This window comes from Talpa europaea, assembly GCF_964194135.1.
Source record: "Talpa europaea genome assembly, chromosome: 3".
In the NCBI taxonomy this organism is placed as follows: domain Eukaryota; kingdom Metazoa; phylum Chordata; class Mammalia; order Eulipotyphla; family Talpidae; genus Talpa; species Talpa europaea.
Genome location: NC_140069.1, coordinates 90,219,510 through 90,233,125, shown reverse-complemented (window position 1 = coordinate 90,233,125; position 13,616 = coordinate 90,219,510). Strand labels below are relative to the sequence as shown.

Genomic DNA, 13,616 nt, shown 5'->3' with positions numbered 1-13,616 from the left:
TGAGGAATTCATCTCACACTTGCATGGACAAAGGAGTGTTATAGTGTCCTTTTTGAACTGGCTGATTCTTAAGTAACTTTAGTTCAAAGTAATCAATATTCTATGGTGACACCTTTTGGGTCAGCCTGTTCTGAACTCCATAACCTTCACTGCTACCATATTTTAACTACAACAGTAGCTTACTTACCAATGGTTATTTTTCGAATAACTGTCTTTTTGTGTAAAATGGTGATTTAGGAATCATAATAAAAAATTAGAAGTAGTTATAACCATTAACTCAAATTTCATGGCAGAGTTCCTAAAATTTACTTGCAGGACACCACACAGACTCATTGTAGCTCCTTTTGTATTTATTTTATAGGTATTAGCCATATTCCAGACCTATCAATATTCATATAATACAGTCCAAATCCTTCTTTGAGTCAACATGTACTAGTATGGGAATATTTGTGTGAATTTTAATTACAGTGTGCTGTTTCTGACTTTTGGGGTTTATTTCTTAGTCTACCATATGTGCACTGTAAAACTTTCTAAAATCCACGAAGTTTTGAACTTTCTAAAATCCAAAGCACAAATGTCCTGAGTTATTCATCCAGTAGCATATAGAATTTATGTAAATTGCTGTACAGAACCAAAGGTGAAAATAATATGAATCTCAAAAAGATAATATATTTCAATAACAGTTAGGTATAACATTTATTAGCTTGTTTGATAAGATGCCAGGTACTGATTCACTTCCAGGTATTAAAATATCATATCTTCACAGAAAACCAGGAACCATTAATATTATTCCAATTGTAAATATAAGAAAATTCACAAAGAGCCTAGGCAAAATTATCAAGGTCAAAGATAGAGTTTTACAGTGATGTCTTGAATTCAGTTGAACTTCAGAGTCTAAGTTCTTAACCCCACTGTTATGATGATTGTTAGTAAGTATCTACTTATTACTACCAAAGAAATTTGTACATTCATGCATTCACTGAGTCAACCAAAAGTTGAGTTATTAGTCTTTCCCAGACTGTCCTCTAATTCTGTGACATAGAAATGAATAAACCAGAAAGAAAGAAAGATCCTTCTTATTGACCTCACAAGGAACTTAAGAGAAAAAGATTAAGAAAACAAAAGTAAAATACATAGCATGTTAGATTGCATTAGCATAATATATATATAACATATTAATTGGTATGAAAAATAAGGAATGGAGAAAAAATAAACTATAACTAGATGAATCTTTTCTAAGCATGATAACAATATTGCAAAATAAAATTTAGCAACATGCATAATGGTAATATACCAGGCTCTCTTATTAAATTAAAATATGCAAAATGTATGCCAGCATTTCCATTTGGCATTTTTTTCAACATAATTTGTAAAATAATTAGATATGAAAAAAGGAATTAGAGGGCCTCCCCGGTGGCACACTGCAGCGGTTGAGCGCTGGATTGCAAAGCTGCCCGCAGCCTCTGCAGCGCCAGTTCGATCCCCTGCCACCAATCCCTGGCCACTAGGAGAGGGTCCCACATGGCGCGCAGACCTCTCCTGCCGCCCGCTGCTCCCCTCAGCAGTGTACTTCTGTCTTTCTGCCTGTTCTGCTGCCTGCTCTGGCTCTGGTGAATTCTCTCACCCTCCAGCGCTTCTGACTGTACCCAGTGCATATATATATATATATATATATATATAAAAATAAATAAATAACTCTATCTTTAAAAAAAGAAAAAGGAATTAGAATGAGAGATGTTTAAAAGGAGGTAGAACACATGTCATTATTTATATTTGTACTGTATTTTTTAATTTTAATTTTATTTTATATAATTCTTACATCATTTTTCATTTTTGTATAGTGTATGCATTTTTGTTTTGGTTATATTCCTCATACAATGTCTACCCCCCTTATTTTGGCCCTAGCCCCTCCTCACTCCCCCCCATTAGTGTGTCTCTGGTTTATAGTTGCTTGTTAATTTTGATTTTTTCTTTATTATATTATAATTAATCTTTTTCCTGGTCCCTTATTTAGGTTTTCTAAATTCTTGTTATGAGTGAGATCATCTGATATTTTTCTTTTTCTTTCTGGCTTATTTTGCTGAGCATGATCCCTTCCAGCTCCATCCATGTTGCTGCAAATTGTATGAGTTTATCTTTTTTGATTGCTGAGTAATTAGACATAAGACCCAAAACCATGAAATATATAGAAGGAAATAATAGGAGAAACACTCCATGATATGCACATCAAAGACATCTTTACAGACACATCACCCAAAGCAGTGATAGTGAAGGCAAAGATAAACAGCTGGGACTACATCAAATTAAATAGCTTCTATACAGCAAAAGAGACAGTAACCAAAACAAAGAGAAACCCCACTGACTGGGAGAAAATTTTTGCACACAACACTAATGATAAAGGACTGATCACAAAAATCTACAAAGAGCTGATGAGATTCAACAAAAACAAAGTAAATAATCCAGTCAAAAAATGGGCAGAAGAACTAAAAAGAAACTTCTCCAAAGAGGAAATACAAATGGCCAACAGGCATATGAAAAAATGTTCAATATCACTTGTAATCAGGGAAATGCAAATCAAAACTACAATGAGATATCATCTTCCACCAGTGAGAATGGCACATATTAAAAAAAAAAAACTAGCAACAACAAATGTTGGTGAGGATGTGGGGAAAAAGGAACTCTCCTGCTCTGCTGGTGGGAGTGCAAACTGGTTCAACCACTATGGAAAGCTGTGTGGACATCCTCAAAATACTAAAGATAGAGCTTCCATATGATCCAGCAATTCCACTCCTAGGTATTTACCCAAAGGATACAGAAACATTAATTCAAAAGGGCACCTGCACCCATATGTTTATAGTAGCAGTATTTACAATAGCTAAGCTATGGACACAACCCAATGTCCAAAAATAAATGACTAGATCAAGAAGATGTATTTTTTTTTAAAGATTTATTTATTTGTACAAGAACTGGAGTGCAGGACAGATGCATGTGAGGTTGAGAGGATTCACCAGAGATAGAGTAGGGAATAGAACAGGCAGACTGAAGAAATACACTGCTTCACAGCGTGGCGCTCAACCACCTGCGTCACCAGGGAGGCCCAGTATATATACTGTATTCCCAGAAAAGTGAATCAACTCAAAGCATCATATTCAGTAACAGAATTATAAAGTGGCTAGTTAAAAGATTAATAATGAACAGTCAACGGTTTTCTATAAAAACTACCTCAACTGAAAGATAAGAAAGGAATTAAGTACCAAAAATACAAATATAAAGGAACTATCTATGAAATTAATAAAGATTTATAATAGACTTAATGGGAAGGAAACTTTGGACTGTAGTAAGAATGATATGAGAAAACGTCTTAAGTGGAATAATGGATCTTTCTAAAAGATACTAAAATATTTCAATTCTCATAAAATGTATCAAATTAGGTTCAATATTAATACCGAAAGATTTTGCCATGTATACTCAAAGCAAGAATCACTTAAATAAAAATGATATTAAATTTACCTAAAAATATAAATCTGCTAAATAGCCATCAAATTTCAAAACCAGAGTGAAATGAGTGAGGAAGATAACTGTAGCTTAACCAGATATGAAAATGTATTACCAAACTAGAATAATTAAAATAGTTTTGCACTGGTTAAAGGGTAACCTATTAATAGAGATACAAAGATGGGAATTTATTTTATAGTAAGTTCTACCTTTCAAACATAATAGAAGAGTAAATTATTGAAAAAATCCTATCAATATACATAGAATATATTTTGGCAAAACTAGGCAAGACTTCTACTTTATTCCTTATGTCAATTATAAAATGAGGATTTATAATGAAAATATGAAATCATGAAGACAGAAACATACAAAAAGTAGTGTTATACTTAAATCTGGAGTGAAAAAGGATCTTTCTAAGCATTACTTAAATTTCAGAAAGATAAGATTGATATATCTGATTAAAATCCAGGTAAAAATAGTGAAAAATGTTAGAAAATATTTGTAATACGTGTCTTTTTCTACGCTGATAAAGAGCACAAAAACCTATATTCTGGAGTCATTTACTTGTATTCAACTGTTAATTCCACTGTTTCTTCTCTGTGTGGTCTGAAATGTTCTAAGTTGTAAGTTCAGGGTTTTAATTCATAAAATTTACATAATGATAGCTCCCTTATAAAATTCTTGTAAAGGTTAGATATATGCTACGTGTAAAGTTCTTAAAATGGTGCCTTAATCTTAACAATGATAAACATTTAATATTAATTATAATCATTGTTGTAATTATATAAATAAATAGGTTTTGAATAATTTCTGATAACAAAGGACTTAAATAGGTAGTTCACAAAAGAGGAAATTATGTACAAAGCATATGACAACATAGTCAATTTCAATCAACAATCAGACAAATTAAACAATTGTGAGATACCCTTTTAGCTATTAAATCCAGAAATTAACAATATGATGATAGCTACTCACAGAGTGATAGACACTTTGTGAAAATTACTAAATTTATTTAGGTGTGGTAAGAGGTATGACCATATACTTCTAGATCATATACAGTGTTGTATACCAACATTCCCTCAATGAAAATAGTGATTAAAAATCTTTAGAACTAACCTTTCATATATTAATAATGAGATGTCTGAGCTATATTGATAAGGGAAAAAAGTTTAGCAGTTTATATAATATGAACCTATTTTTGTAATTATATGCATAAATATATTCATACATAGAAGCAGTAGATATATGTGTAAATATATGTGTGTGTGCCATATTGCATTCCTACACACAAATACACATATCTATACACATTTATACCTTTTTATGTAGTGCATGAAAAAGGGATTGTGATTCTTCTCTAGGAGTTAGGCATGGGTAAATTAGAAACATTCACTTTTCATTTTGTGTTCTTTTATATACATTGATTTTTAAATTACCTTTATTCAAATTACAGTTTAAAGAATATAAGCAGGCTGAGAGCTTAGTGAGACACTAAGCATGTCTTCTTTGAATATCTTGTGGAGAAAATTGATAGAAAAGAGAATCCTATGAAACCTTTAAGGCACATGGATTAATGTAGGGGAAAGCATAAATGTATTTCTAGAGAGTGCTGGTTGTTACTTTGGAATTGTTGAGTAGCATAACTGAGAAAATAAACTAAGAAAATTAATTGTGATAAAACTAGGAACATTTAGTAAGAGAGAATGGACTTTCAAATTTTATAGTTTCATCAGAATTTCAAGTTGGTCTGGTGAAGCAGATGGTGCTGGCTCATAGGGTTAAGACTTTCCAAGCAAAGGTATCATTACATTTTCATTAGAATGGTAAAATTAAAAAGACTTCTAAGAGTTGGTGTGGATGTAGAGCACTAGTTAAGATGTTAAGTAATTGGTACTATAATACATTACTGTTAGGAATGCAAAATGGTACATCTACTTTGAAAAATAATTTGATGGTTTCTTATAAATATGCATTTCCATACAACTCAGCAATCTCTTTCCCAGGTACTTACCCAAAAGATAGAATCATATATGTCTACAAAAAGAATTCTTTTTGAAAGTTTATAGCAATTTTATTCATAAAAGTTAAATACCAGCAATTTGCAAATAAACCCAAGTGATATATCTATTCGATAGAATATTACTTAGCAGTGAAAAATGAAAACAGCTGATAAGACTAATTGCTGAGTCTCAAAGCATTAAAAAAGTAAAGGAAGATACATGTAAAAGATTGCTTTTAATAACATGTAAAGAAATTTTAGATACATGTTAGGAAATTTTAGAAAAGCAAATTACAGTGACAGAATACAGATCAATGACTTTTAAGAGTGGAGAAGAGAGCATAGTCTATGGTTATTAATGTTAATTTCTATATGTTTATTAATGTTAATTTCTATATTGTGTATGTTAATGTAGTTATCTTGTACCTATGTCAAACCTCACTGAGTTGTACTTTTCAAGTTGGTTAGTTTTATTGTATGTAAATAATACCTGAAAAAGATCTGCCAGATCTTAAATAAAATATTTATTTAATAAATAATATAAATAAATAAAATAAAAAGATCTTAATAAAATATTCAGTAATGGAACAACAAAATCTTTTGAAGCTTTTTAGTAAGTTGCAGTTACTTAAAAGAAGTTTTTATACAGAAAGATCTTGTGACATATATATCCAGAAACAAAGAGCAAAATGGAATAATTTAAGCATTGAAATCTCATGTAGTATGTAAGATTCAATTTTAAATTTTATAGCTGGAATTATATTTTGAAATAACTTAATGAAACTCATTTGTAATTGACTAAGTTTATATTCTATACTGAAATTAATAAGGTATTTAATTTGTAATATATACCATTGATAATACCTATCTATTCTAAAAAATTACTTTTTTTGCTATTTAAAGGGAAATATAAAACAATAAAATTTAACTTTTTGCTTTAATGAAGATGAATATATTTTAATTTTAGATGGTGTTATTATTTAAATTAAACTAATATTATTGTGTACATTTAGGGAAAAATAATAACCTATCTGAGAGTCATTAAATACATATTTCAAAGTTACACATTTAACCATGTTTTAACACATTTTTTTTCAAGAAAATTTGGTATGTGTAGAAAACACATGAAAATCACAGCTGTACAAAATACTCTCAATCGTTCTAGGATTAATCTTAAAAACAATCAAATCTACAATGCTAAAAAGGGTTATTACTATTTTGATGATAAGGAAGCTGTAACTCAGAGAAAATAAATAATATGTTCAAATTCATAAATCTTGAAAATTAAAAGTCTGTCAGAAGAAAAGTTTATCCATTCTAGGGTATGGAATTGATTCTAGTTTAATTTCTATCTTCCTAAAAACTCTTGTATAGAGAGACAGAGAGGGCAAAATTCAAATAAGAAACCAACATTATTATAGCTTTTTCTTATTTTATCTCATTTTAGAGAATCCTAAATGTTCCTGAAATATGGCTACTGGATAAGCTTGCAGCATTTGCCAGTTCTCTTTGAAACCTCTTGGGAGTTTGCCAAAGCGATTGAATCCCATGGGAATTTCATCTTAATTCTCATCCAAATGAACACCTGCTGTCATTGTCCTTTATCAATCCTGTAGTCAGCAATGCCAGCTCTTTCTTTGTGGTGGAACCCATTCAACACAAGGACAGAGTCATGCCAGTGTTCCTCACTAGCCTTTCTTTTCTCTCTCAGAGCTACATGATCCATTGCCCAAGTGTCTTGGAGACAGAACTAATATTAAGTTTATCTTTTTCGACTGTTTGGTGTTCAGTGTTTCTAGAAGTTTAGTCAGTAGCGGTCCCGTCTAAATAGTCTTATTTTGATCTCTTCTCCTATTTTCTCCTTTAGTTTCCTCTTTCCCTCTCTGCTGTTCATGTTTCTTGGGAAAGGAAGAGATTTGTTATTATAAAAATGTATGCTTATGAAGCAAATTGTACCACACAATCTATTTTTAAAAGTTTCAGTTCTCTAAGTAGCAGAAACAAATAATTCAAGCAGAAGTAAATTCAATGATAGTCTCCCTATGTGGATAACCAATATTGATCATTAATCTTTAATACTTGATTCATAGTCCTTTGCCTCTGTTTAACTGGTTTGCTGGATGTATGTGTTTAATTATAAGGTATTCCAAATTGATTTTGAAGCAGATTAAGGATAAAGTCAAAATAAACGATACTTAAAATTAATTAATGTCCATGCCATGCAACATACCACAAATAGCCCAGCTCAGATTTTTTCCTATAATTTCATAGCATAATAAGAAAACTTCACATTTTAAAATGTAATGTATTTATGACTTATTAGTGAGAAGTTGCTAAAAAAGAAAAAACTCTGTAACTGGGTTTGAAAGCTATTGAACCAATAAAAGTGAATCGTCCTGATAGCCCAGCTTCTTAGCAAGCCAGGAAATTATTATGTATGAAAGTTGTGTCTTAAAATTTCAAACCATAGAGGGCTTTTTGATAACTTTTTAATGCATAGTTTCTATAATGCCAATCTCTCTTTTTTTTCTCATTTTGCTTGTTTATTATTTATTTTTTATGTTTAGACGATAAAATGTGTGAACAGAAAAACTAATGCAGTTCCCTCACAGCTCTGTATTGGGGGTGTTGGGGAGGAGAAGCTGTCTGCCATCTGCAGTGGGCATTGGTCCCTCTCTTGTTGTGCTCATGCTTTGTTATGCGTGAGTAAGCACATTAGCCTTTTCATTTCATTCATTACACTTTTAATCCTTGATTAGTGTTTTCGAAATTCTCTCAAATACACAACTTCTTTATGTCCTTTGTGTTTGATTTTTCTTTTGCTTTTATCTCTACTATGAAACAAAATTAACAGTTAATCACAACAATTGCCCCATTTCTTCTTACATAACTGGTAAATATATTAGTTTCTCATTGGAATGATTAGTCATGTGTAAATGAAGAATGAGAGAATATCTCCTTGCTCGGAATAAAAGGAGCAACTGTTTAAAGTCAGCAAGAATAGTCTCTGCTTGAAAAGTTTGAATCACAATATCCCACCAATCTCACGCATTTAGTATGATACTGTCTCAGAGAAACTCTGAAGAATTGCCTAAAAGAAAAATCATCCATTAGTGTACAGAGCTGACTCAGAGCCAGTTAGTTAAATTGTCACCAATTTTCCAAAACTATATTTTTTGTCATTAAGCAAGTTATGTCATACAGTTGTTTGTGTAATGGACTCAGAAATATATATCTTTTACCTGTGATTAATCTCAAGGGACTGCGGGCTTGTCTACCTGATCATTTCTTCTCTGTCTGTTCTTAGTGCATTCTTTCAGATCTTGTATAATATTTTCAATTACTTTTTGACATAGATGATCATATATGCTATTTTAAACATAGCTGGAACTTGAGGCCAGACCAGATATTAATGGAGAGAATTTTAAATTAAGTTGACAACAATTCTTGGAAGCAAATATGAAAAGTAACCAGTGGTAGAATGGTGATATAAATGTTTGCACAGATTTTATGTGTAGTACATAATTTTGCCTAATTTCAGAACAGCTTGGCAATTATGTTTTAAAGGCAAAGTTAATTTCAAATTATTTTTTTCTTTTTAATCTTTATTTCCATGTGATAATAGGATCATAAACTGCCCTATTTTTCTTTTTTGTTTCTGCTCTTAGGATGCTTCCATCGCACACAGATTCCACATCATGAGAGAAAAACACCCAGAGAAATTCAATAGTAGGTAAGTGAAATTATAAATATATTTGCTGTTAATGAATTGTCATTAAAAGGATCATTGTATGGTACATAACACTATGTATAATGACTGAGTAAGGCTCTATCTGTGTGTGTGTCATCTTAAGACAAAAGAATACATATAAATGAATTCAATTTTTCCTCTTAGGTTTTAACAAGAGTATAAATAAAAAAATGCAAATGGGTCATCTCTAGTTCATTGTCATGTGCTACAAAGAAAGAATTCAAATAGAGGGTGCAAATAATAGTCTATTAAGATATACTATAAAGCTTTTCAAGTCTTTATAAGAGAGGTGATCATACTTAATGTCAAGACAAAATATGGGACCCTGATTTGATTATGTGAGGTAAGTGTATATTATACAGGTATAATCTAAGTCCTCTAATATTTGTGCTGTCAATATCAGTCTCAACTAAATGGAAAATAAAGCAGAGAAATATCAGTGCTACATACACTATTTTTTTATTTTTGCATAAAACTGGGGTCTAGGCCAGAGGTACAGAGAGTGAGAGGATCCTCCAGAGAGAGTGGGGAGCAGAACAGGCGATCTAGTGAAATACACTGCTGAGGGGAGCAGTGGGTGAGACAGGAGAGGTCTGCTGCACCACGTGAGTAGCTCCCTGGATGGGGATCGAACTCAATCCATGTTGCTGATAGCGCTGAGATTTAACCCCTAGGCCACCAGGAGGCCCCACATAAACTATTTTTGAAGATTTTTTTTTCTTCAGGGAGAAGTTTTTAAAAGCCAATATTAGTTTTGTCTCTACAGCAATTTTCCATCCAAAATATAGATGTTGACGTCTCTGTTACTTAGAGAAATGGGCAAGGTTGAACTTCGTATCTTTCCTTATTTTAGAAGGAAATATGAATATTTCTACCTTACTACCCAGGAAAATGGGGCAGAAGTAACTCTTCTTCAGTTATACTCATTTCTACTCTATTTATTTCATGATGTTCAAAATCATAATCTACATTTCTATATAGCTATTTTTGAGATATATTACTGTTCAAAGACAAAATGACTCCATTGTCACTATATTTGGAAAAGTTGACATCTTACTGTGAATGTTACAGATCACTAATGTGTAAGCCCCTGGAAATTCTTGTTTATTTAAGTTTTTTCACATATGTTACCCTGACTTTATTTTCTTCCATGAATGTTGATGATAAATGAATGCTGCTAAAAATATATTTCAAAATAACTTTAGGTTTTTCTAAATCACACATTTTACTACTTTAGACAAGAAATACTATTGTAAATTATCTCATGGTTAGTGATAGCAGATCTGATTTTCCATTATTTTTCATCTATTTAAATGTTTTAGGAAAACTTATTTCTAAAACCTAACTTAGGTATCACTTTGAGTTCTTTCTAAATGTACAAATTATAAGTTGGGATGTTATATGGTCTACTTTTTCTTTTTCTTTTTTTTTTTTTTTTATTAATTTTTTTTTTTTTTAATAGAGGCATGCTTTTTATTTATTTGTTTGCTGGTTTGTTTGCTTGTTTTGTTTATACATGCACTGGGCACAGTCAGAAGCGCGGGAGGGAGGGTGAGAGAATTCACCAGAGCCAGAGCTGGGAGCAGAGCAGGCAGAAGGACCGAAGTACACTGCTGAGGGGAGCAGCGGGCGGCAGGAGAGGTCTGCGCGCCATGTGGGACCCTCCTCCGTTGGCCGGGGAGCAGCCGGGGATTGAACCGGCGCCGCAGAGGCCGGGCGCAGTTTCGCAACCCAGCGCTCAACCGCTGCGCCACCGGGGAGGCCCCGGTCTACTTTTTCTTTAATACTTCAAACAGGTATAATTTTTGTTTTAAAGTGGACAATGTGTGTGTATATCTATATATGTAAATATTTACATGTGCACATAGTATCTTTAGAAGAATTCACAAAACTCTTTTAACACTAGTTGCTTCTTTTATTAATTATTTTATTTTATATAATTCTTACATCATTTTTCATTTTTGCACAATGTATGTATTTTCATTTTGGTTATATATCACATACAATTCCCACTCCCCTTATTCTGACCCTAATCCCTCTTCTCCTTCCTCCACCTCCCTCCAGTAGTGTGTCTCTGATTTATAATTGCTTATTGATTTTGATTTTTACTTTAATACAATTAGTCTTTTACCTGGTCCCTTATTTAGGTTTTCTAAATTCCTGCTATGAGTGAGACCATCTGGTATTTTTCTTTTTCTTTCTGGCTTATTTCGCTGAGCATGATCCCTTCCAGCTCCATCCATGTTGCTGCAAATTGCATGAGTTTATCTTTTTTGATTGCTGAGTAATATTCCATTGTGTGTGTGTGTATACACACATACACCACATCTTCTTGATCCTGTCATCTATTTTTGGACATTTGGGTTGTTTCCAAAGCTTAGCTATTGTAAATAGTGCTGCTCTAAACATAGGGGTACAGGTGTCCTTTTGAGTTAATGTTTCTGTGTCCTTTGGGTAAATACCTACGAGTGGAATTGCTGGATCATATGGAAGCTCTATCTTTAGTACGTTAAGGAATCTCCACATAACTTTCTGTAGTAACACTAGTTGCTTCTGAGGAGAACCAGGTCAGTTGTAAGAGACAGAATTGTTTTTGTCTGCTTTTTGTGTACTGTTTAAATTTAGTGCTATGTCTCAAAATTAAACAAAAGATAAACTAGTTAAAATGTCAGCAAATTCTGTTCGCTGGAATAATTTTAATTCTTCTTAATAATAAGGACTCCTATTATTCACAGATACCTACTTAATTTTTGATTATCAATCATAGTACTAATTTATGGCATTCCTCACTGCACAATATGAGGTTAGATCCATTTACAGCAATGCCTTTATATTCCCCAATGTGTTTGTAAGATATGAAAGTACATCTTATTGAAGCTTTTTTGTAAATGTAAGGCCTGAATAAATCTTATTTATGAATAGTTTAAAGGGAATATTTCACGTAGAATAGTCATAATATAAAAAAAACACCTTCTAGATTGACAAGGTCATACGTTTATATTTTGAATTCAGAGAATTCCAGGTATATGGAAGATTTTCAATGCATTATTGACCACTTATTCAAAAAGAACAATCAATCCCAAAATAAATATATTGTCAAGTTAATACACATGTACATTTTCAATCTATACTTTTATAGTTAGTCTTCACTTCGAATTGCAAGCTTTTAGGTAATGCCCTAAACTATAATGCAACATAGTCAATATATGAATATTTCTAATAAATTTCTGAGACAACATGCCAAATATTGTACATAAGCAATTTCATACTTACAAGGGACATATTTTCAGATTTCAACATTAAGACACATTCAACCATCGTACTCTTTCATACTTTCAGAAATTTGCAAATGGATTTTTTTAAGTACCCCTAATAATGGTGTTTCAGATCAGATCTCTTGTCACAATAAATCATATGCAATTAATATTATCCTCTAGCTTGCTCACCTTGAAATTCATTTATATTTTAAAGAACATGATGTTTCTAACATTATCTTAAGGAAATTAATTACCAAAATATATAGTTCTGCTCTCTGTTATTATGACAGAAATTGAAAGAACTGTGAAGGTAATGATTTTTCTGGTACTTAAGAGAGAACTAGTTGAGAGGTTATATCGTATTCTTTTCCAAATTTATGTATAAATCTGTTAACTGTTAAAAGGAAGTACACTATTCAACACTGAATTTTGAGATATTCTTATTTCAAACTGAATTTAAATTAATGTTTCCAGTCTTTTAGACTCAAAACAAAATATTCCTTAAATTACTTATGCTATTATTATTTAAAACCATGTTAATAACTGTGGTACTGGTATTTTAAATGTATATATGTAACTTTCACTATTTGCAATCATACTTACATGCTTATGTTTCTTACATTGTACCACTTCTTGTATTATTTAGAGCATTTATATTCTTGTTTTTATTAAAACATGGTATTAATAACTGGATGTAAAGTCCTAAAATATGCATCCATTTAAAGTGATAATTAAAAAGGTTACAAAAATTTTGGGAAAAAATACAAAACTTGAATTCCATGAGATAAACCATGCAGCACTGATAAAGACTTAGAGTAATACACAAGATGTAAACTAAATATATAAAAAAAAAAAAAAGTATAAGGATTTCTTAATACTGAAGTCATGGCTAATTTTCAAAGAACCAGTTAAAATTCACAATATCCAAAATTTAATACCATTTGCTAGTAAACAATGATGGCAGCAGTACTCCATAGAGATACTATGTCATTTTTCCGTACAAGTTTTTAAAGTATCTGATCTCTAACTCACTAAGACTCCTGCTTTGAGGTTTGTGCTTCATTTCTCTACTACTTTCAGCTCTTTATGGAAAAAAGTTACAACTACAAAATTG

General features: G+C 31.7%; 1 protein-coding gene across 5 annotated transcripts in view; it reads left to right on the top strand.

The window, feature by feature from the left end:
- The window catches only part of DGKB (diacylglycerol kinase beta), a gene marked incomplete at both ends in the record, with an annotated part of 589,868 nt that overhangs the window by 281,484 nt on the left and 294,768 nt on the right, over nucleotides 1-13,616 (top strand). For all 5 annotated transcript variants that reach the window (XM_084230110.1, XM_084230108.1, XM_084230109.1 and 2 more), the window contains one exon: nucleotides 9,163-9,227. In XM_084230110.1, coding sequence (XP_084086236.1) covers nucleotides 9,163-9,227 — 65 coding nt within the window. The remainder of the gene's footprint in view (nucleotides 1-9,162; nucleotides 9,228-13,616) is intronic.